The sequence below is a fragment of the Schistocerca piceifrons genome, chromosome 4 (genome assembly GCF_021461385.2).
Source record: "Schistocerca piceifrons isolate TAMUIC-IGC-003096 chromosome 4, iqSchPice1.1, whole genome shotgun sequence".
NCBI classification, from domain to species: Eukaryota; Metazoa; Arthropoda; class Insecta; order Orthoptera; family Acrididae; genus Schistocerca; species Schistocerca piceifrons.
In genome coordinates, this window is record NC_060141.1 from 78,639,065 (window position 1) to 78,660,052 (window position 20,988).

General features: G+C 43.9%; 1 protein-coding gene across 2 annotated transcripts in view; it reads left to right on the forward strand.

The window, feature by feature from the left end:
- The first annotated feature begins 920 nt into the window (after window positions 1-920).
- LOC124796417 overlaps window positions 921-20,988 on the forward strand; it is a 523,416-nt gene continuing 503,348 nt past the window's right edge. For both annotated transcript variants that reach the window (XM_047260593.1, XM_047260592.1), the window contains exon 1: window positions 921-1,085. In XM_047260593.1, the coding sequence (XP_047116549.1) occupies window positions 1,012-1,085 (74 nt within the window). In that variant the 5' untranslated portion in view covers window positions 921-1,011. The remainder of the gene's footprint in view (window positions 1,086-20,988) is intronic.

Sequence of the window (20,988 nt, forward strand, 5' to 3'; positions counted from 1 at the left end):
ATTCAGAAGGATGTAGGTTGCAGTACGTACTGGGAGAAGAAGCAGCATGCACAGGATGGAGTAGCATGGAGAGCTGCATCAAACCAGTCTCAGGGCTGAAGACGACAACAACAACATCAACAAGCTCACATAGGCAGTAATGTAAAGTTATCATAACTTTAAATCGAGAGCTAATCTTGCATTTTCACCAACATTTCGATCTTCGACAAATTAACATTTTCGTTATCAGCACACTCGAAAACATGGAGAGTAGTTGTTTTCATGCCAGTTAAAAAAAATGAAGTAAAATTTGTAAGCTGGTGTAATAGCGCAAGCACAGAACGCTGAGGGACTCCAACCAGTATTATGTCCCACTCGGAGGTCGCCTTATCTTGGGATATGGCATTTGGAACGACGAAGACTGCCATACGTTTACAAGGTAGAATTGTGAATCAGTGCCACAGGTCCTGCGGTTGCCTGACGCCGAGCACCCTCATTTGACACGTCGTTCCGTGTCTTCCATTACGAACCGACGTTAAGGCACCTGGTCGCAGTGTCTCCCAAAAGCACCTCGCCGAGGTGGTGAGTGCGTAAACGCACGGGGAACTGCAGCGGTGCACCGCGGTGCCGGAGTGCGCAGCAGCAGCGGCGGAGGCGGCGCAGAGCTGCAACCTGCGCAAGCACGCGTGTCGTGCGTGGCGCACTGCGCGGACGCGTGGCCGTGGCGCTGGCGACAGGTGGCTGCGGCTCTGGCTGCGGTTCCAATCTCCCGCCCAGCGCCGGCCGGCAGCCATGTTGGGCGGCGTTGCCTCGCGGCGGCGTTTGCGCGCAGAGGCGCCGCGGCAGCAGCCGCTCGGAAGGCCGCCGGCGCCCCCCTCCATCCGCCGCGCTATCGAGGAGGGTGGGGGCCGGCGCGGAAAATACACGGCGCGATGCCAGTCAAGTTGCGGACGGCTGCCGCGACGACATGCGACCGTGCTAGCCCGCGCGCCCTTCAGCTTGAGGCAGGCTGTCCGTAGCGCCGCAGCAGAGATGACGAGCTGGGTGCACTCCATCTACGTGCCGCCGCCTCCGCCGGACGTCTACCATGAGCTCTGTCCGGTCAGGTAGGTGTCACACTCACCGCTGTGCTCTACCGGCGTCGGCGTGACGTTCGAACGTGGACAGCGCGTGGCCCCCGGCGGCGGCTTCTCCCTGCCTGCGCGATCGGTCGGACCACTTCTTCGCCGTCAGCGAGTTGCAGCGCGGAAGGCATCCTCAGCGTCTATCAGTGTTTGAGGGTTTCAGAAGTGTTCGTGTACTACGATGATGATGTTTGGTTTGTGGGGCGCTCAACTGCGCGGTTATCAGCGCCCGTACAAATTCCCAATCTTTGCTCAGTCCAGTCTCGCCACTTTCATGAATGATGATGAAATGATGAGGACAACACAAACACCCAGTCATCTCGAGGCAGGTGGAAACTCCTGACCCCGCAGGGAATGGAACCCGGGACCCCGTGCTCGGGAAGCGAGAACGCGACCGCGAGGCCACGAGCTGCGGACTCCGTGTATTACGTCGAGCACTAATTGTGGAACTTTGTCAACTGGTTGAACATCCTTTTAGAACGCGACCACCGTCTAGTGTCGCCTGTGACAGCTCGGGAAGTTCCTGGATTCTAGACAGCAAAGAGAAATCGCCAGTAGGCGCCTCTCAGAGGGATGCCACTTTCTCGGGATGTGATTCGGAAATATCTGTCTCTCAGTCCAAAAGCTGAACAATCGACAACGCGAACGATATCGTCCGAGCTACTTGCCTTTCAGCTACGAAAACAAGGTAGTGGCGACTTTGATCTGGCGGTAAAAAGTGCTGCGAACTTGGTGTGAGGAGAGGCTTTGGGGCCCTGAGTGAAAATGATGAATCGTGCGTGCCGTGGAGCGGAGATAATGGCGTTTCCGCTGTTACATAACGATTGATGTAGGTCGTGTGGCCAGGACTCGCCCTAGCCGCCGGTTTGGCAGTTTCCTGGTGGCCCTCGCGCCGCATTGTCACGTTCCGGCTGGCTTTCCGTTAGGAGGCTCGACTGCTGAGAGCCACCGGAGATGACCAGGCGAAGAGCTCCCGCCCGCGCCCGGGTATACGTGCTGGTGCTGATGCTGCCTAGCGAATAGCCCCCTAAAATAATGATAGGGGCGTCTTGTGTGCTGAGAACCCACGACACAACTGTTACTGGTTTATGACTGTGCTGCCGAAGTACGATTTTTAGGTCTTTGTATCTTGTTGGCAAAAGAAAACTTGTAGGATGCGAAAAACTGAAAACCGAACCTTGGCAACTCGGTCGTAAACCAATAAAGCTAGTGCCACTGGCACACTAGATACAGCGCCAAAAGAGCTCAGTGGGCACTACAGACCCTCCCACGTCGATAAAATATCCGTCTGGCAACTATAAAAAAGACACTTGGCTCGGATCTGCGCGTATTATTCGCCAGTACATCGCGCAGTCGAAGGTACCTGAGAAGTGTCCGACGTGACAAAATACCGAGCCCAGTACAGCCATCTCGTTTGCTGTTTACCGGTGGCTTTTATGCCAACAAATATTTGCGATGGATATATTTCCTAGTGCACTTTCAATATTCCTATTGGCGGAGAGATGGAGAAAGAATGGAATGAAATGAAATATAAGACGCCGTAACAGGAAATTCCGGTATTTTAAAAGACTTATAGATAAACGGTCTCGCGTTGTCAGCGGAGACGGCCATTTGGAAGTACGGAAAACATGGTTTTTAAACAAAAAAGTTTATCGTCGCACACACGACATGGAAGTGTCTTGAACAGATATGGGTAATATGAGGTGCCACTGCATGTTTTGAAAATGCTTGAGAATAACGCCTTACAGAGGTATAATTACGGTGTCGGGAGGGAAACAAGTATTAAATGACGTAGGAAACGGGAGAAGTGACGCCAGCGGTCGGCAGGCCGTTTTATGTCTATGCACGCGCGATTTGTGTGGCCCTTTGTTGCACTCACGGACGTTGTGACTTCCTAAACGCATTCGTTTTCCTATCAAAATGAATACAATGCGGCGATGTCTTCGATGTGCAAAGCACTGAAGCCAGTAAACGAATAAATGTGTGCGGGCACAAGCAACCGTGTTACTTTAGGCCCAAAGTTTTGCCTCCTGCTATGGAACTTCTGGCATCTGTGTTGCACCGAATTCATAATATACATTGGAACATTTACATTAAGACGAATGTGTTAATGCTTTGCTGGTTTCTTTAGGTATTGACCGAACAAAAAAAAAGTAAATGATCCGAAAGTGCAGGAAGATTAATCTAGGGTAAGTAGTTGATGTCTCGGAAATTAAATGTGTTGTTGATGAGTTAAACTGTTCCTCGACAACTAGAGCATGAGATACAAAGCTTTAGTTTGTACGTAAAAGGATTCTTGTGTTGTAGATATAACCATCTCGACAGAAACTTGAGAGGAATCAGTGAAATCACAGGAATCATAAACTAGAATAGGCGAAAGGTATTTGAACCCACTTGTCATTATGATTCCTGTGCCTTGTACTTTGGTGGTTCGTGCCCAGTTTCATTTGCGGTATCCCTTCGGATTTATGAAGGAAAATATCTAAATTGCTACTTTGCAAGCCTTACAGGACAACGAACAATTTGGCTTGGATAAGTTTCCTGTAACAAAATGGCTTAGATAAGTTTCCTGTAACAAAATAAACTGTTAGGATTTGTATAACATTCTGATAGGAATTCGTGCCGGTAAAGAAATCCATAATGTATTTGACGATAACGATGTACCATATTTCGCTTACATATTTTAAGTTTTTCAAATTCTGTGTTGTTGAAGACTGATTAATAATGGCTACCATTCAGTTGCTTGTTTACTGTCTTTTGAAATTTGTGAAAAAATGTATTCGCAATCTGGACGTGGCAGGTTTCACAAAGTGAGAATTGTGAAGCGAAAACTGTTCATTTAAAAAAAGGACGCATTTAACGACGTGTAACTGCCGTGCAGTACAAGATAATACTGATCATGACAACAGTGGCAAAAAAAGCACTTCGCCCAAGTATAGTTTCAACAAATGTAGGCTTATTTAGGTTTAGTCGCAAGTCCATTCTTACACGGCGAGATACAGTTGTACAGTGGGCAGGAAAATTTGCTTGAATTGTTTGTGAAATTATATGCTCATTAATAGGTATCGCATTTTCGGAGGAGGAAGTCACCATAGTGAGACTGTATGTTTACGGCTCTGACCGCTTTTCAAGCGGGGCTCCGTACTGGAAGCGTGTATATTTTTCTTTTTTTGAAACGCTGACGGTTTGCGAGCCGATGTAATTTGCGGGAGTCACATATGCACCCAGAAAAGTTAGAAGTTTCGAAAACGGACAGTGATAATTGTCCATAATGAAACAACGTGGAAGCGACGACGAGAAACACAGCGAAACCGTCGTTTCCATTGCGCCCTCTGTTAGTCACCAGCGTAACAAACATCTCCCAAAATAATACAAGTAGCTGAGACGACAGTCTAGTTCAGTGGCAGCTGATTGTTGAGTGGTTACTCGTACGTTGCGGAGCAGCACTAATTACTGCTCCTAACGTAGAAAAAATCCCTGGATTACGATAAGGAAACAAGGTTAAATTACGATGAGCTGCAGAACATCCATAGCTGTCAGCGAGCTACTGTCAGTAACTACTTGTAAGAAAGTAACTTTGTTTAGCGCCGGTGATATCGAAAATGGATTAGCGTTCTTTTTTCGGAAAGAGGGACTTTTTCCGGAAATTCCACTGAGAAGAACACGAGAGAAGCAATAAAGCAGATTCTTACTTCAAACCACCGTAATTACACCTCTGTCGGGCACCACTTCACGCCTCATCGCTACTATGACGACTAAGACAATTAAACACGGCTTATTTGTAACTCCTATTCGTCATATTATCGAATATCTTATACCAGACGGTAGGAGAAAGCTATCATATTGCCAATTAAAGGTCCGTCACTAATCGGAGAAGAATAAGAAAACAATGAAAACACAGGGGAAGGAGCAATATAAGAGAATAGCTTACCACCTACTAACTGTGAGTACAAATGAGCGATGGTATGTACGTGTGTGTGTGTGTGTGTGTGTGTGTGTGTGTGTGTGTGTGTGTGTGTGTGTGTGTGAGAGAGAGAGAGAGAGAGAGAGAGAAAGAGAGAGAGAGAATTTGGGACAGTACTCTTACCGGTTGTTTTCTACGAAGCAAATTGTCATACTACTCTGGGTGCTTTAATAAGAACAGTAAAACATTTGTAAACTCAGTAGGAGAAAAAGAAAGATACTGCGTATAAACGCATAGATGTGAATTTACTATTGTTTGGATATTACTTTAGGAGAAACCTCACGAAATGATAGCTTAGTCACTTAGTTACTAAAAAATACGCAGTTTCCGGAAAATGGGTTTAATAGTAATTAACAATTATAGCCTTATAATTCAAGTCACCGCTGTGCTCTTTTGTACGAGGAAGCGAGCAACCAATTCTACCTTTGCGTCGTTTATACTGTCCTGATTCATTCATGAGAGCTCGACTGTTTTCTCCTCTTTGTGACGGCACTGTTCAACGGACAATTGCCATACCTTCCTTTTTAATTTTCTCTGAACATTTACGTGCAGCCCATAAACAATATTTTGCAGCGGCATAAGTGGCTCTCTAGTGCGCTATTGCCATCTTCAATTCCCAGAAAACCTGACAAGCGTAGAGTCGTCATAATAAGTCACACTGTCGATACCCATGTCTGTTCACTCCTCGCCCCATACACGCCATACCTGTAGGACAGTAAGTCGCTTCGTACCAGCATCCTTTCCACACTTACCATATTGCATCCCATGTATTCTAATACTCATTATCTCCTCTTACTTAATTTTATTATTAATTTATTTATTGCTTGCTTAGCCTGACCGGATTAGGGCCTTAAGGCCCTCTCTTACATCTCACTAAGAACAACACATACCAAAGACACTACAAAACATTCCCACAGATAATAATAATAATAATAATAATAATAATAGTTGTAGTAGTAGTAGTAGAACAAAGCATTTAGCATGATACAGATTGGCTTAGCGCATTTGAAGGCACATTTAGTGTTATCAGAAGTGGATACAGGAAGGGGAGAAGATTGAGATGACAGTGACTGGCTGTTGGGAAATAACGGAATATAAATAGAGGATTCTGCCGACAGGGGGTAGGGAAAAGTTGGGTTCAAGGGGGACTGACGAGAGTGAGCTGCACACAATGTGAAGGAGGGATTACCATTGTTACAGAAGGTGGATCGTTAGCTGTCTTTTGATGTTTGGAAGGAATTTAATTTCTCTGTTATTTTGAGGAAATGATTTAAAGAACATGGTTGTGTTATGTAATGGTAAAGAGAGGTTTTTATTTTGTTGAGAACCAGTATTTCTGCAGTGTTGTTCATATAGTAGTGTAAGAGGTGAAGATGAATAGGAGGGAGTGCAGTGATTGAAAAGACGCTTGTCGGCATGTAGCCATGACAGTTGTTCGTGGCTGGTGTGGTACGGTCGAAAAAGTGTACGTCACGAATGAATCGCACACAAACATTCATCGCCAGTTCCATCCTGCGTGATTCTTCGTACGAAAGTCCTTGGAGAATATCACCATAGTCAAGTATGGGGAGTATTATTACCTCTACGAGCTTCTTTTTAAGCTCGAAAGGAAATACTTTTTTGTATTTCTGTATTGAATGAAGTGACGCTGAAATCTTGCAGACTGCAGTTCTGTGTTCAGTCCCGTTCAAGCGATGGTCCAGAATTATCCCCAAATTCTTTTTTTAATTTAGTTACGGGACCAGTCTATGGCACGTTGTACACATGGCTACGGCTTAGCAATAGAGAAGGTAAAGATAAGAAATATAAAAGCAAATAAGCGGCGATAGACTATGATCTTAAAATAGAACTGGAAGCGGCGATAGAATATGATCTTAAAATAGAACTGTAAGTGTTCGAAATGTAGAAATGTGCAGTGAGTATTTGTAAATACTGAACTCATATGTTCTTTTGGCATAGCGTAGATGAGTTTGTGTTTACTCTCAGGATAGATTATGCAGCTTCCCCGAACGCATTACCTTTCATTGTTTTATCACTGTGCGAAGCAAGGACCGCTGTCAGTTTCGGACCTGTTCAAGTTGTCTGCGTTGTGCAGCGACGCTAGACACGGCTATTTTCGACCAGCGATTGTTCTTCCCTGATTGGAACTTGGCAGGCTGCATGACTACAGTCGCCAAAGATAAGCACGTCTGCTTGCTATTTGTGAGCACCGTCCGCTGCTATGGTCTTCTATAGCCGCGTTGTTGCATATCTTTGTTGAATTTACATCGCGTGTCGAATAATGTACGAAGCTGTCTGCAAAGGCAAAAGATTCTTGATGGCATAGCGCTCTTATTTATGTGACTGTTAATGTCGCGATGCCTGCTCTGCACCTCTGCCAACCCGTCGGAAGTTGCGACGAGCTGGTAATAAGTAGGAGGTAACTGAGGAATTGTTCCACACGTCACGCATCCATTAATTATTAGTGGAACTGCCCTCCTTCTTTGGTCTGTCTATTCACACGTAAGCTATTCTGGTGTAATAGTGTTTCACGCGTCTCGGATCTGTGTCATCATTGAGTAAGCATTGCTATATAGAATGTCCATAAGCAAAATAAAAAATATTTCGAGTAAATGTTGTTTTGCTACCACGGGAACGTTGACCAGCTGAATTGCCTCCCTTGTAACTTCGTTCGTCGGAAGATTTGGACAGCAGTGCATTTTTTTTAAATAGTAGCACCCTATTGTCTTATTCGGTAATCTACTTCATTTTCTCAAGCTCAGTTCAGAAAAGTATCACAATTTTCCATTTAGCAAACATGACAGTATTAAAATGGTAACACAAAACTGGTAACTTAACTCGTGCACTTGCAGGAGTTGACAATAAACAGATCAAATCACACGAAACATGCACACCGGTCTCCAAGTCAACCGTCTTAAGTTGAAGCCATTACATTTATTTTCAATCACAATAAAAGAAAAGTAATGACAATTAGTTTTTAATCGAGGACTACCTTTGCTGTATACGAAGTTCAATCCAAAAGTGCTACAGTACTCTTTTACATGTACCCTTATTATTGTAAATAATAAAACATAATTGCAATTCTTGTTTTTTTTATTTACCTTCCCCACAGGATGAACAGCATTTCTGCCTTCTCTTCTGTGGTGTACATTGCACTCACACAAACTGAAACTTAAGACAGCTGAGTGAATGAGTGGTGCATATTTTCCTTGTATTTTGATATGTTTACGGTCAACTCTAGCAAGTAGACGAGTTACGTCGCCCACGGTTACGTTTTAAATAACGTCATGTGATAATTTTCTGAACTGATGTTGAGGAGAATGAGTGGATTACCGTATAAAAAAATAATGTGCTGTATACACCGGATACGCGAATGGTTATAAGGATATTAACCTACTTTTGAAAAAATTCCAACGGCGAAAACTACGAAGCATAGTAAATTGATTATTGTATACTTTGTATAGACTCTACCTGGGCTATGTCGTGAATGACACTAGCGAATCAACTGAAAACCTATTCGTGGTATTAGACGCCAGGAAAGTCTGACGCTCCATTTTTATTTACTGCCACGTTATGCAAGTCGATAGTATCCTTTCGTGCCATTTTGCCTGGGTTTCCACATTACGAACAAGGAGATACCCGAACGCCAGCAGAGAGCTTCATGCCGCCACTGTGACCGACATGAAAGTTTATTTGGGGCGACAAGAGTTATTGTCGTTTGTAACATCCGTCTTCGCCTGTCTCGTGTTTCAGATCACTAGGAATTTTTCTGTATTAGCAAATATAATCTGTGGTATTTGGAGTAGGAGAAAAAAGTTTGACAAAAGAAAGCGATAAATCCAAGAACGAAGCGTAGTTCCCAACGGCCGTGATTCGTAGATTAAGCTGCCAATGCTCCAGTGAGATAAGCTTTTCGCTGAAAGGCACTTAGCGTTTCTACGCGTCCACAGAGGGATTGTGCGTGCAAAGCTTTCAGCGCAAGACACCAGCTGCTGCCAGCATTCAACACCAGTGTATGCTTACAGCTTGTGTTTGCATCGCTCTGGACGAGCAACTAAAATAAGTACTTATCAGTGGCATATGACCAACGTCGGAAATGGGCGCGTGACGTCCCTCGCTCGTTCTGTGATGGTTGTCTTGACCGCCGAATTTACGAAAGCGTTGTTACGGTAAGGGTTCGATGCCAGGTAAACTTAGTGACAAGCAAAAATATAGATGTCATCGCTTCTCGTTTCACTCGCAGTGATTTAAGCTGTACCCTTAGGTTGCTGCCTAGCTATACCCTCGGAAATGTGGATATATTCGGAAAATACAGCCACATATTTGTGACAAGAAAGAGTATAAATTTCATTGCTGTTTTTTTTTCACTCACTGCAGTTTAATCTTTCGTTTTTTACTCAAACTAAAGTTACAAAATCGAACACACTCACTCCTGAGAGAGAGCGCTCTTAACACCGAATACTGCAGAACACACTTCTGCTACATTAATAAGTAAATCCCAGAGTCTTTTATAAATGCGAAGATGGAAAAAAAAAAGATTATAGGAGGCTGTGAACCTACTTCCTTCAGCCCCGTAACTCGACGTCTCTAACCACTACATGATGGTGAACACAAACAGCTTTCAACGACAGTGTCTTTCGTCTTAGGATTTATTGAATGCTTTTACCGTCTTCTGTCATTAACTGGCATTTAATTATAAGAAATCGTACCAAGATTCTACAAAGAGAGCGATTTCTGGTTTCAGTGAAACGCCATTGTGGCGTTCATTCACATTTTAGTTGCTCGTCCTGTCTTGTAACTCCAGGGCGTTCCTAAGTAGGAACATATGCGAGGTGGCGGATGAGTGGGTCGTAGCACAGATAAACCTCCATCACGATTTGTGCAATTTCCCTAGATGTAGCGGTCAAGTACAGTATCTGTTCACACTTTTCTTAAAACTGAGCAGGTAATATCCCACTAATGACTCATTCTCACAAAACATTTGTCACTAATGCTGCAAGAAGAGACCCTATTTGGGCATGGTAGGATCAAAGTGAGTAAACTCTTCACCGTCCTTTTTCTTTCCCGTAATTGCACATTATAAGCTTAAACTTTTTGCGGCACTATGGTAAGACGTATTAGACTTTTAGCGAGGGCGTGTACAGGCTTAGTTTTTGAAGCGTCCACTTTATTGACGGATATCCGCAAAGGTGCAGTTTATTCCATGTACGGCTCTTTGTAGTTATTTGCTTTCGCTCATGAAAGTTACAGTTATCGCTAATTTTCAGCGCATAAAGTAAGATATTTGGTAGACATTTCTGAGCGAGCAAGTGTCTGTATTGTAGAAGCGGACAGCAGTTTGTGCTGTGGGAGACATTCATCCCATTCACTCGAGCGAAACATTAGAATTTTTCCTACAGTTCTCTCTTTAGCGATTCCTGTTGTAGACGAGTTGTGTTTCTCTCTTTAGCGATTCCTGTTGTAGACGAGTTGTGTTTCGTCATTAACTCGCCAAAAAACTCGCTTACCAACTATTGAGTTTACATAATATTTACATTTCATGAGCTCTTTCACTGTTCCTTTCATGTATCTGTAAGAAGCTACTGTTTGTAGTTCACACATTAATGTTGCTGTCGAAAACAATTATGTTACACAGATTTGATGGGATATTTCAGCTAATGCCACGAAAAGTACTCACATAGATAGGGAAAGCGTGTCTAAAAATTTATAGGGCAATCAACAATCTCAACACCACATTAGACGTTGGGGGGGGGGGGGGAGAACTACACTCAAGCAAACCAACTATTTAATCTATTAAAGCGTCACCAGCCCGTATACATCGATTACTTTTGACCAATACGCATCTCGGAGCAGGTGCTCCAGCCTTTGGGATCTAAATGTAGGCATTTGTTTTTGTGCATTTTTAGAGCTCATCCTCGAAACAGTAATATCGTTTATACACTCGGAATAAAACGTCGTGGGGTTTCTCGCCGCGTCATTGCAGTTTGTCCGCTACCTTTCGGAAGGCACGTCCGCTCCTGACATGTCCTGGGGAAGTCCCGGCGCCCCGCGCACCTTTATATTGTCATCAGCGGAAGAAGGGAACATGGCTTGTGGAACGTTGCGGACACACTACGAACTGATGCCACAAGAAATCAGAGATGATTTTATTACGTTGACGTGCCGGTCTTCTGATAAAGTATTGACATATTGTTTGCGAAGTTCGTCATCTCTAAAATAAGTGAGGTTGCTGATGAGAAAGACTTAAATTATGGCATGCTCGATTTTCCTGCGTGTGCGCTGTACTATGTATCAGTTGACACGAATGTTTTCTCACAAATGTGCACCAGGGATAAGCTCACTTAGTGACAGTACAAAAACCAACTCGAATCAGTCACAAACGATTTTGTTAATTTATACGGAGCATTTCAAGGTTTTATCTCTCGTCTTCGGTTATTTTGAATTAAATTTGGTCTACAAAATATGGCATAGTTTCCAGCTGGTGATATTATTATAGTATCACAGCAGAACATAGCCGGTAGAAAATTTTGTGTTATTTCTTAACATGTTGTCTTCCGAATTACATACTTTCTTCTCAGACTTTTTGTGATAATGAATTCTAAATTAAAGATACTGTGTGTCTAAGTTCATGTAGTGACGAAACATATCTACGCTGTACCCCATGTAGATAACAAATGGTTCAAATGGCTCTGAGCACTATGGGACTTAACATCTGTGGTCATCAGTCCCCTAGAACTTAGAACTACTTAAACCTAACTAACCTAAGGACATCACACGCATCCATGCCCGAGGCAGGACTCGAACCTGCGACCGTAGCAGTCGCGCGGTTCCGGACTGAGCGCCTAGAACCGCTAGACCACCGCGGCCGGCGTGTAGATAACAATTAATATTCATCTTTTAAAAATTAATTTTATTTCATTGCAATAGACGAGTAGTAGTGCAATGTAAACGACGTTGAATAAACAAGTGAGAAAGGAAGGCTGCAAATATTTGTAGTAGTGTTTGAACTTCAGTTTTAAAGTGAACTAAGTGGAATTCTCAGTTACATATTTCGTAACTTTTGTGAGCCCTGCCACCAGATGGACAACAGTCTAGATGCTATGGACCAAGTTATTAAAAACGTCGTGTCTGTGACCGGTTGAGGATTTCATTTTCTGTAAAACAAGTGTGTAAAAGATAGACACGATAATCGTAACCTCAGAATATATAATTTCAAAGCATTCGTATACTGTGAACTCGTAACTTCAGAATATATTATTTCAAAGTATCCGTGTGCTGTGAACATTCTCGAGTAGCAGTACTCTAAGAGTTTTCTTGAATCGTTTCTCCCGCCTCATTCCATCCGGAACCAACTTCTTTTTTAGTCTGATGTTTATGTTATTCTATTACTATTACTGTAGCACAACGTTAACAAATTTCTGTTGTATTTGATCTCTTTCAATATTGGTGTTCCCAGTGATCTGCATATGATGTTAAATCTGTATCAAACAAGATTTTCTCATCTGCTTCACTCTCACACTAATCTTCACGTGCCTCGATAACAAAAGCTACATTATTAACAACCGAGATCACACATCTCTTGCCACAATGTTGCCAGAGTTTTATCTGTTTACGCATTAAAAGTGTCTACGGTGCAGTGCTTCACCTTGCATTCGAGATAGTATCGTTTACTCAGTGGCGTTATCTTGTCTGGCCAGTCCCTAGGTTAACGCCGATTTCATTTTATCGCATTACCGACCGTCCTTTTTGTACACATTACCAAGAAGACGGTTCTTTCGTGTAGAAGGCATTAAACTCTAGACGCATTCGACTGGCAGCAGGTACTCCAGTGGTCCACTTGTTTCTACTTGCAAATAACTGGTATTTGGGTCAGCGAAACACGTAAGCAGGCGTGGGGGGGATGGATGGAGGTTGGTTAGCAGTGAAAGGTTTGTGTTATATAATTTGCGTGCGCCATGAGTGTTCACGAAAAGAGGCGCGTAAGCAGCGAACACATGATACCATCAGATTCGCAGAAACCACTCTTAAACAACTTATTTGGAATAATACCCGTGATATACTACAAACGAATTGTGAATCGAATCTGTGACTGATAAGAAAAAAATTATAGGCCAATTTTCACTATCATTCTTAGTGTGAAGATCACGAAGGAGTTAGTAAATCTTCGTAAAATTATTTTACGTGCTCTCTTTCGTCTGTAAACAGAAATTTGTGAGATCTGTGCTGTTAGGATAATAGTTGAAATTTCTGTGCTGTTGAAATAATTGTTAATATTCGCGAAAAAATGCTACGAAATTTACGGAAGTTATTGATAAACGAGCCAGTTATACGCCGGATGATTGAAGCTAGTATTCTTTTATTCCTTTTCGGGTCGTCTCGATTTGCTTGGCTTTTTCATATTGACCCAGGACATAGAATCACTGCGTTTGCACTCGAGTGAATTTCCAGGATACACTACAGCGCAAAATTAGTCAGATATTAACGTGGCGGTGTATGCTTCACAGAAACAACACATTACTCCGAAAATCATAGGTTGCAGAATTTGAGAGGAATTTCTTTGCAACTACAAGAGTCCCGTGCTTTTGGTTTAAATAGGAAGTGCATCTGAGTTTCAGTGTTGTGATGCTACTCAATGGGCGATTGTTGCCGAGATATAATAAGTTTCATACTACTGAAATACAGTAATTGGAGAAACATCACAGTTACAGATCCAGATTCGCTGATAAGTGAACAAGTTGGAACTGATTCCAATTAAAATAGGTAATTAACATGTACAATGTATTTATCTTAACACCAAAAATGTTTGAGTATCAGTAATTTCAAGCCATTTATAATACAGTAACATCAATCGAGCGCGAATCTGTGTACATCGTGAAATGTTTACTGAATTTCAACAGTGGATAGTCTTTCTTCTGATGATAACTTTTATACATATTGGAGGATGTTAAATTCTGACAAGTGTTGAAGCATAATGTAAGTGATGTGTTATTTTCACCATTTTCTGCAACTTACTGCTGTCTGATGGCATGTTTGTGCGACAGTGTATACAGGGTAATTCACGTAAAGCTTGCACCACAAATATTGCAGAAATGGATAGTGCTATTTGCATGCGGTTTTCACAGAACGGATTGGTACTCAGGAGCTTTAAGCCAATAATAAGATTGTAATAATACTTCTTTTGAAAACATACACTTTTAAATGGAACAATACCTATTGACATTAGTAGACTAAAATCAGGGTAAATTAGAATGTCAGTGGCTTTCGTTGCAGGATTCCAGTGAGAGTCGTTTACGAGATACCGTATTTTGAAAAATTCGCACACCGACGGTTGTACAATGCCTGTGGCAGCACATGCAAAAGAACAACCCAAGTTTATACACGTTTTGTGGATTCTGACCAGTAACGAGATAATTGACCATCACTGGTTGTGCTCATAGTGATCACTGGCAGCGCCAATACACGATTCCAGGCTGGTATGGAACGACTGCATTTCAACGGAAATGCCCGAGCTAACTGCAGTAATACATCGTTAAATATCATCGGCTGTAGTTTGTATGTCCCAGTAGACAGCGTCTTCCAGCTTTTCTCACAGAAAAAAGAAGGAAGATTGGGTTTAACATCCCGTCGACGTAGAGGTCATTAGAGACGGTTCAAATGGTTCAGAGCACTATGGGACTTAACATCTGTGGTCATCAGTCCCCTAGAACTTAGAACTACTTAAACCTAACTAACCTAAGGACATCACACACATCCATGCCCGAGGCAGGATTCGAACCTGCGACCGTAGCAGTCGCGCGTTTCCGGACTGAGCGCCTGAACCGCTAGACCACCGCGGCCGGCATTAGAGACAGAGCACAGCTCGGATTGTGTCAAGGGTGGGGAAGAAAATCGGCCGTGCCTTTTGAAGGGAACCATCCCGGCATTTGCCTGGAGCGATTTAGGAAAATGACGGAAAACCTAAATTTGGATGGCCGAACGCGGGTTTGAACCGTCGCCCTCCCAAATGCGAGTCCAGTGTATTCTAACCATTGCGCCTCCTCTCTCGGTAAATCCGGGAAACTGGCCGGCCAAGGTACTGATCCTCTGCGTGCAGTCCAACAATTTGGAAACAATTTGTGCACCATGAGCTGGACAGCCATCTTGTTGGTACCATATGTTCCTCCTAGTCTGTAGAGGAACGTGTAGCATCCGTGGAAGATGCTGTGTTGGGAGGGGGGGGGGGGGGGGCTGCGATACTTGCGCGCGTTCAGTGTTTTGTCTATGAAAAACGGGCCTATGAGCTGATGGCTCACTATCCTACACCACACGTTTACACTGCATGGACACTGACGTTCCACCTGACGAGGCCAAGAGCGATTGTCAACAGCCTATATAGTCTGTTTCGACGGTTTACCAGGCCATGATTTGGAAATGTGATTTCATCACTAAACAATATACATGATACATCTGGAGTATCCTGTCTTAATGCCAGTATGCAGAAGTCAGAACGATTGTCACAATAGGGACAATGCAGCCCTTGATGGAGGGAGATGTGATAGGGATGGAACCTATGTTGCTGGAGAATCCGTAGGACACTTGTCTGGCTCATGCCATTCCCTCGTGCGATTCCGCGGGAGCTAACGTGCAGATCAACTGCGACAGTGGCGTGAACACTAGTTTTTCTCTCTTCTGGCGACAGTGGTTTCCTTTTGTTACGAAAATGGTTCAAATGGCTCTGAGCACTATGTGACTTAACATCCCCTAGAACTTAGAACTACTTAAACCTAATTAATTTAAGGACATCACACACATCCATGCCCGAGGCAGGATTCGAACCTGCGAACGTAGCAGTCGCGCGGTTTCGGACTGCAGCGCCTAGAACCGCTCGGCCACCGCGGCCGGTCCTTTTGTTACGTTGTCTAGTTGTTACACCACCACTTTCATGTAATTGGATGAGGACGTTGATAAGTAATTGCCGAAATGGTTGACGTCTGTTGGGATATATTGCCGCATAACCGTACAAGAACGAACTGCATTCTTCCTACAGTCTCTGTACACCACATGCATGTCTGCTTTTTCTGCATTGGTAAATCAAGACCTACTGCGTGGACTGTCACACAGTAACTGACTGGCAAGTCGCAATGCACTCAAGGAATACACAGGCGCACTGGAAGTAAACGTATCAGCATCATACCTAGCAATTATGCGTGTCGAATGGCACAAACAAGTGTCGGCATGGGAACATTTCAAAATACGATGTCCCTTAGACGATTCGCACTAGAATCCTGCAACGAAAACCACTGGCATTCTAATTTCCCCTACTTTTAGGCTGTTAACATCAATAAGCATAATTTCATTTAAAAATGTGTATGTTTGCACAGAAAAGAGACTTTCTAAGTATTATTACAGTATGTTTATTGGCTAGCAATACGAGCCCCTGACTTTGAAAACGGCACATCAATAGCACTTTCTATTTCCTCAATATTTGCGGTGTAAATTTTACGTGATGCACCCCGTATACACTCTGTGCTTCATTTTTTATATATTTTTTGGCTTTGACTATACCGCTTGATAATAGCCCAAAAGCTAAAATCGGTATAGTAAAATAAAAAAAAAATATAGTCGACGGCGAATATGAAATTCCTTCAAAAAATTCTACGTGACTGTGAATAATGACCAGGATACGTTAAATCAGGTAAAAGTTGTTCTCATACTGAGAGAAGTATTCGCACTGGGTGAGTAACGTCGGGCCCGCCTTCTGTAAGGCGACGTTTTGCGGAGGGAGGTGCTGAGTTGCTGCCGCCTGACGAGAAGTAGTTTACGGTCGCTGATAGGAGGCGGCAAACACGGTTGCCGATAGCGCCGGCCCGGCGCACTGCCGCGCGACGCGCCCGCTCCACAACCATTCGCGGTTCTGGCGTATTTTGCGCGAGTTGCGCCGGCAAAAAACTCGTGGATCACTGTTTTCGGAACCGGGCTATTTTTCAAAACCTGCTTAGTACAGGCGTAAGAGCTTCACCGTGCAACGCGTCTCTAAAACTTGTTAAGCAGCATTTCGTCTGACGGTATTTGAAAGAACAGTATTTCATATGTTATGTATTCACATCCTTTGGAATTATGAGATTGTCAGGGACAAGAGGCAGAGAGTGAAAAGATTATCTACAACTGTTACAGAAAGCAAACTGTCGAAGAACATGAAAGCAACTGAAAAAGGAGTCAGACAGGGCTGTAGCGTACCTCTCACATGATTCCATCTGTAGTCTTAGCAAGCAGAAAAGGAAATTAACGATACGACAGCAAAAGGCTATGGAAATTTGTTGGACGGGGGTGGCAAAGTGGTTATGAAATGAACATCTACAGACGTAATGGTAAGGGTAATGGGCGATTCTAGAATTACCTCAGGCGACACTGTGGGAATTATTTTAGGAAACGAAATGGTACAAGCACGAGGGCGTGCTGAAAAGTAATGCCTCCGATTTTTTTAATGTGATAATTATGAAATCTTGTTTAAATAAAACAAACGTTAGTGACATTCTGCATCTTTATTCTTAACGTCTACGTACTTGTAGCCCTCCGTCGCTAGAGGGCTCCGAATTGTAGGGTGTGAAGTGGCGGCGTGTAACCTAGCTTTGTTGGTGCGTGAGTAAGAGCGTGCTGTAATCGAGTTTCGAATTCGAAGGGTTCGTCCTTACATGGAACACCTTCGGCTTCAGCATGACAATTCCAGGCCACACAGGAGCGCTGCGACATGTGCAACAATCCGACGCCTCGGTTACAGTGTCACTGGTCGTCAGTGCTGACTTGACTCCATCCTTTTTTATCTGTTTCTAAAACTTAAGGAAAACCTTCGAGGACTTTACTTAGATAGTGGTGAAGCGGTGCAAGCAGAGGTGAGGTCGTGTGCCCGTCAATCAAGTGATGATATCAACAGACTGGTCTCTCGTTGGGAGAAATGTGTTCGTTGCCAGGGTGACTATTTTAAGAGATACTGTAAATATGTCGACACGAACGGTAGAGGTGTAGAATATTAATAAAGTTTGTTTTACATAAAAAATTCCAAGTCATTGCTTCTCAGCTCGACCTCGTATTAGGCAAGTTTTGCTGCTGAATAAATGACGGTAACATTAATTTGTAGATAGGAAGCCTTTTCAGAAGTTACCTGCTCAGAATAAAGCTTTAGATGAAAGTGAAAGTATAGAGAAGGAGAGAATGCTGAAAATTAGATGTGTAGCTCGAGTAACTGTCCAAGAGCTGCAGAATCAACCTGGGGTTAAAGAACTTTACGCCACAACCTTACTGGAAGAAGGAATCTGTTGATAGGACATATGTTGAGGCATGAAACAAGAATTTGGCCGTGGAGAAAAGAGGGTGTGGTGACGGTAACGGGGGGGGGGGGGGGGGGTAGCTTTTGTAAACGTTGTAGAAGGAGACGAGGGTTGTGTACAGTAAACGTGCCCAAGTGAAAGTATGAAGTCCATCTAGTGATGGAACTGTAGTCGTCCGAAACGTTTAGTTGAAAGAGTAACGTAGTTCAATTTATATTCATAACAGTCCGGTCAAACTTAACCTAAAATGTTCACATGTTAGGTAAAGACTGGATATAAATAGCGCCGGAAGTATTGTGTCCACATGTGATTGTCATCGTTGAAGGTCTTACGCAAGTAAAAGCAAAGAAATCGAGAAGGAAGTAATAGAAAACTATTGACTTTGATTCCATGTGTTTTCATTACGTTTCGGTTTGCATAGCAGTTAGTTGATTAGCCAACTGCATTAGTCAGTAGTTACATTTATTTAATATCTTGTTGCAGTTGTGTCATTCTCTTTATAACTCATTTGTAATCTTGTCCATTAACCGTTGAACATTTTAGGAAATGGCGATTAGTGGGTGTTTAGAGGGGTGTTCAGAAGCTAATTGTAGGCACAGGAGCGTTACAAAGTAGCAGCCGGGCTCGAGTTTGGCGGCGCCGCTCTCTGGCGCTCCTTGTGATGCAACGCTGATGGCGCGGCGTTGCAAGTTCACGCGCTTGCTGCCCCCCCGCCCCCCTGCCCGCTTCTCTCCTCTACATCACTCACGGTTAATTACGGGTTCGTCCTCAGCGGCGCTCGACGCACTCCCCATCACACTGCAGCGCAGCAGGTGCCCCTGCGCTGTACAGCAGCTGGCATCGCACTGCGCGTTGCGCGTCCGGCCTGGCTAGGTCGCGACACTCACCTTGGGACGCGCCAAGCCGGCGGCTGTCCGTTGCGATATCAGCGCCTTCTTTTGGACTGCCGTGTTCAGGAGTCTGAGGCAGTGCACCAAAGATATTAAGTATAGCTAATATTTTGTTTGGTGCACTCAGACCTTGGGCGTCCACACAAACGGAATGTTCCACTGCAGATTTCCGCCGTTACTCTGCAAAAACGTCGTTTCATGTGAATATTCTCCTTAAATACTGCAACGAGAAATGCTGCTCAAAACGATATAGCAGTTCGTCAAGCATGCGGCGCTAGCCACAATTCTCCATTTTTAAGTCTTCTATACACCCAAATTTTGTTTTACCATGCCTCTGTCGGAGCATTTGCACAGAAAGCAATGTCTACGAGTGTAAATTTATTGTTATCACTGGAAGGTCTTGAAGTACAATAGAAAACTCTGCTGTTCAAAAACCATGTACGAAAGTAACTTTCATATGATGCACCATTACCAAGTAATATAGCTCAATGAAACTTGGACCACAAACAGAAGTAACTACTACAATGTAGTAAAGAAGGTAACTGAAAGAAAAAAGCATAGAGACGACAGGAAAGACACTTTTATTCGAAGACAGTAATTCCTCTGAAATCACTGCGTTTTATGATGGTTGCCTGGACATATTACTAAGCGTAGGGCACGGTTCTTAATGGAGCGTGTGATCACCACAGACAGTAGCGCGTCCCATGCTGGCCACAAGCTTGGTAAGGAGTTGTCGTCGTAGACGTTCCATTCATCCACCAGCGCGGTTGACAACTGCTGCATGTGGGACTGCTGCAGTGCGTCTCCCCAGCGCATCCCAGAAGCGCTCCGTGGAATTTAAGGCGGGGAAATGGGCAGGCCAGTCCAAGAGCTGTAGTCCGATGCGATCGCTCATCTTGCAGTATATGAGGGTGCGTCCAGAATCACTACTCAGACTGAATCTGCCCTCATCAGAGAAGGTGCGCAAGCGACCCCACTTCACGTTGTCCGAGTCCCTGTGCTCTCGACACCATCGCCAACGGTGCCGCTGATGTTTGACGTCAGCAGAACACACGGGCAGCGAGACCACCCCCATGCAACTGCCGTTCCACCGTGGGGCGTGAGTTGCGTGCTTTCAGTCCTGTGCATCTGCACCCGGTGTTTGGCGTGGGTCCCTTCCATGCGCCTGGAGCAGAGCTACGAGCGATACCTGACTCCTGGGCTACACTCGTCACACTTCGTCCTTCCTACAGTTTGCCGCTGATTCTTCCCTTTGCGAAGTCATCCAAATGGTGTCTCCAGGCCACGGTGCAAAGAAGAAAATCACCGCAGTACACCGGAACTGCTCGCTAATCGAGACACTTTTTTTTCTATTCCTTGAACTGCCTCGTGTTGCGGGGCAAACCTCATTTGGCGCGATAGTCATGCTGATATCAAGCCCTGTAAAATCCATTTTGGTACATTTCGCATAAATCGGGGAAACTATGAACCGGAGCAACTGATTCCCATGTGGCCCTACAAACTTTTTTTCCACATCAGAAGAAAGATAATGGAAATAAATACAGGATGTAAAAAAACCGTCTACCATGTTAACTAAATAGACACCCACTTGATCGGTCCTGTTTCATCGAATTATAACAGTAAGTAGCTACAGTGCCATATTTTCCTGTACGCATCTGTCTTTCAATCACAACAATAAAGTCGAAACGGATGCACCTAAAGGATGGGTATAGGGAACTGCAAGAAAA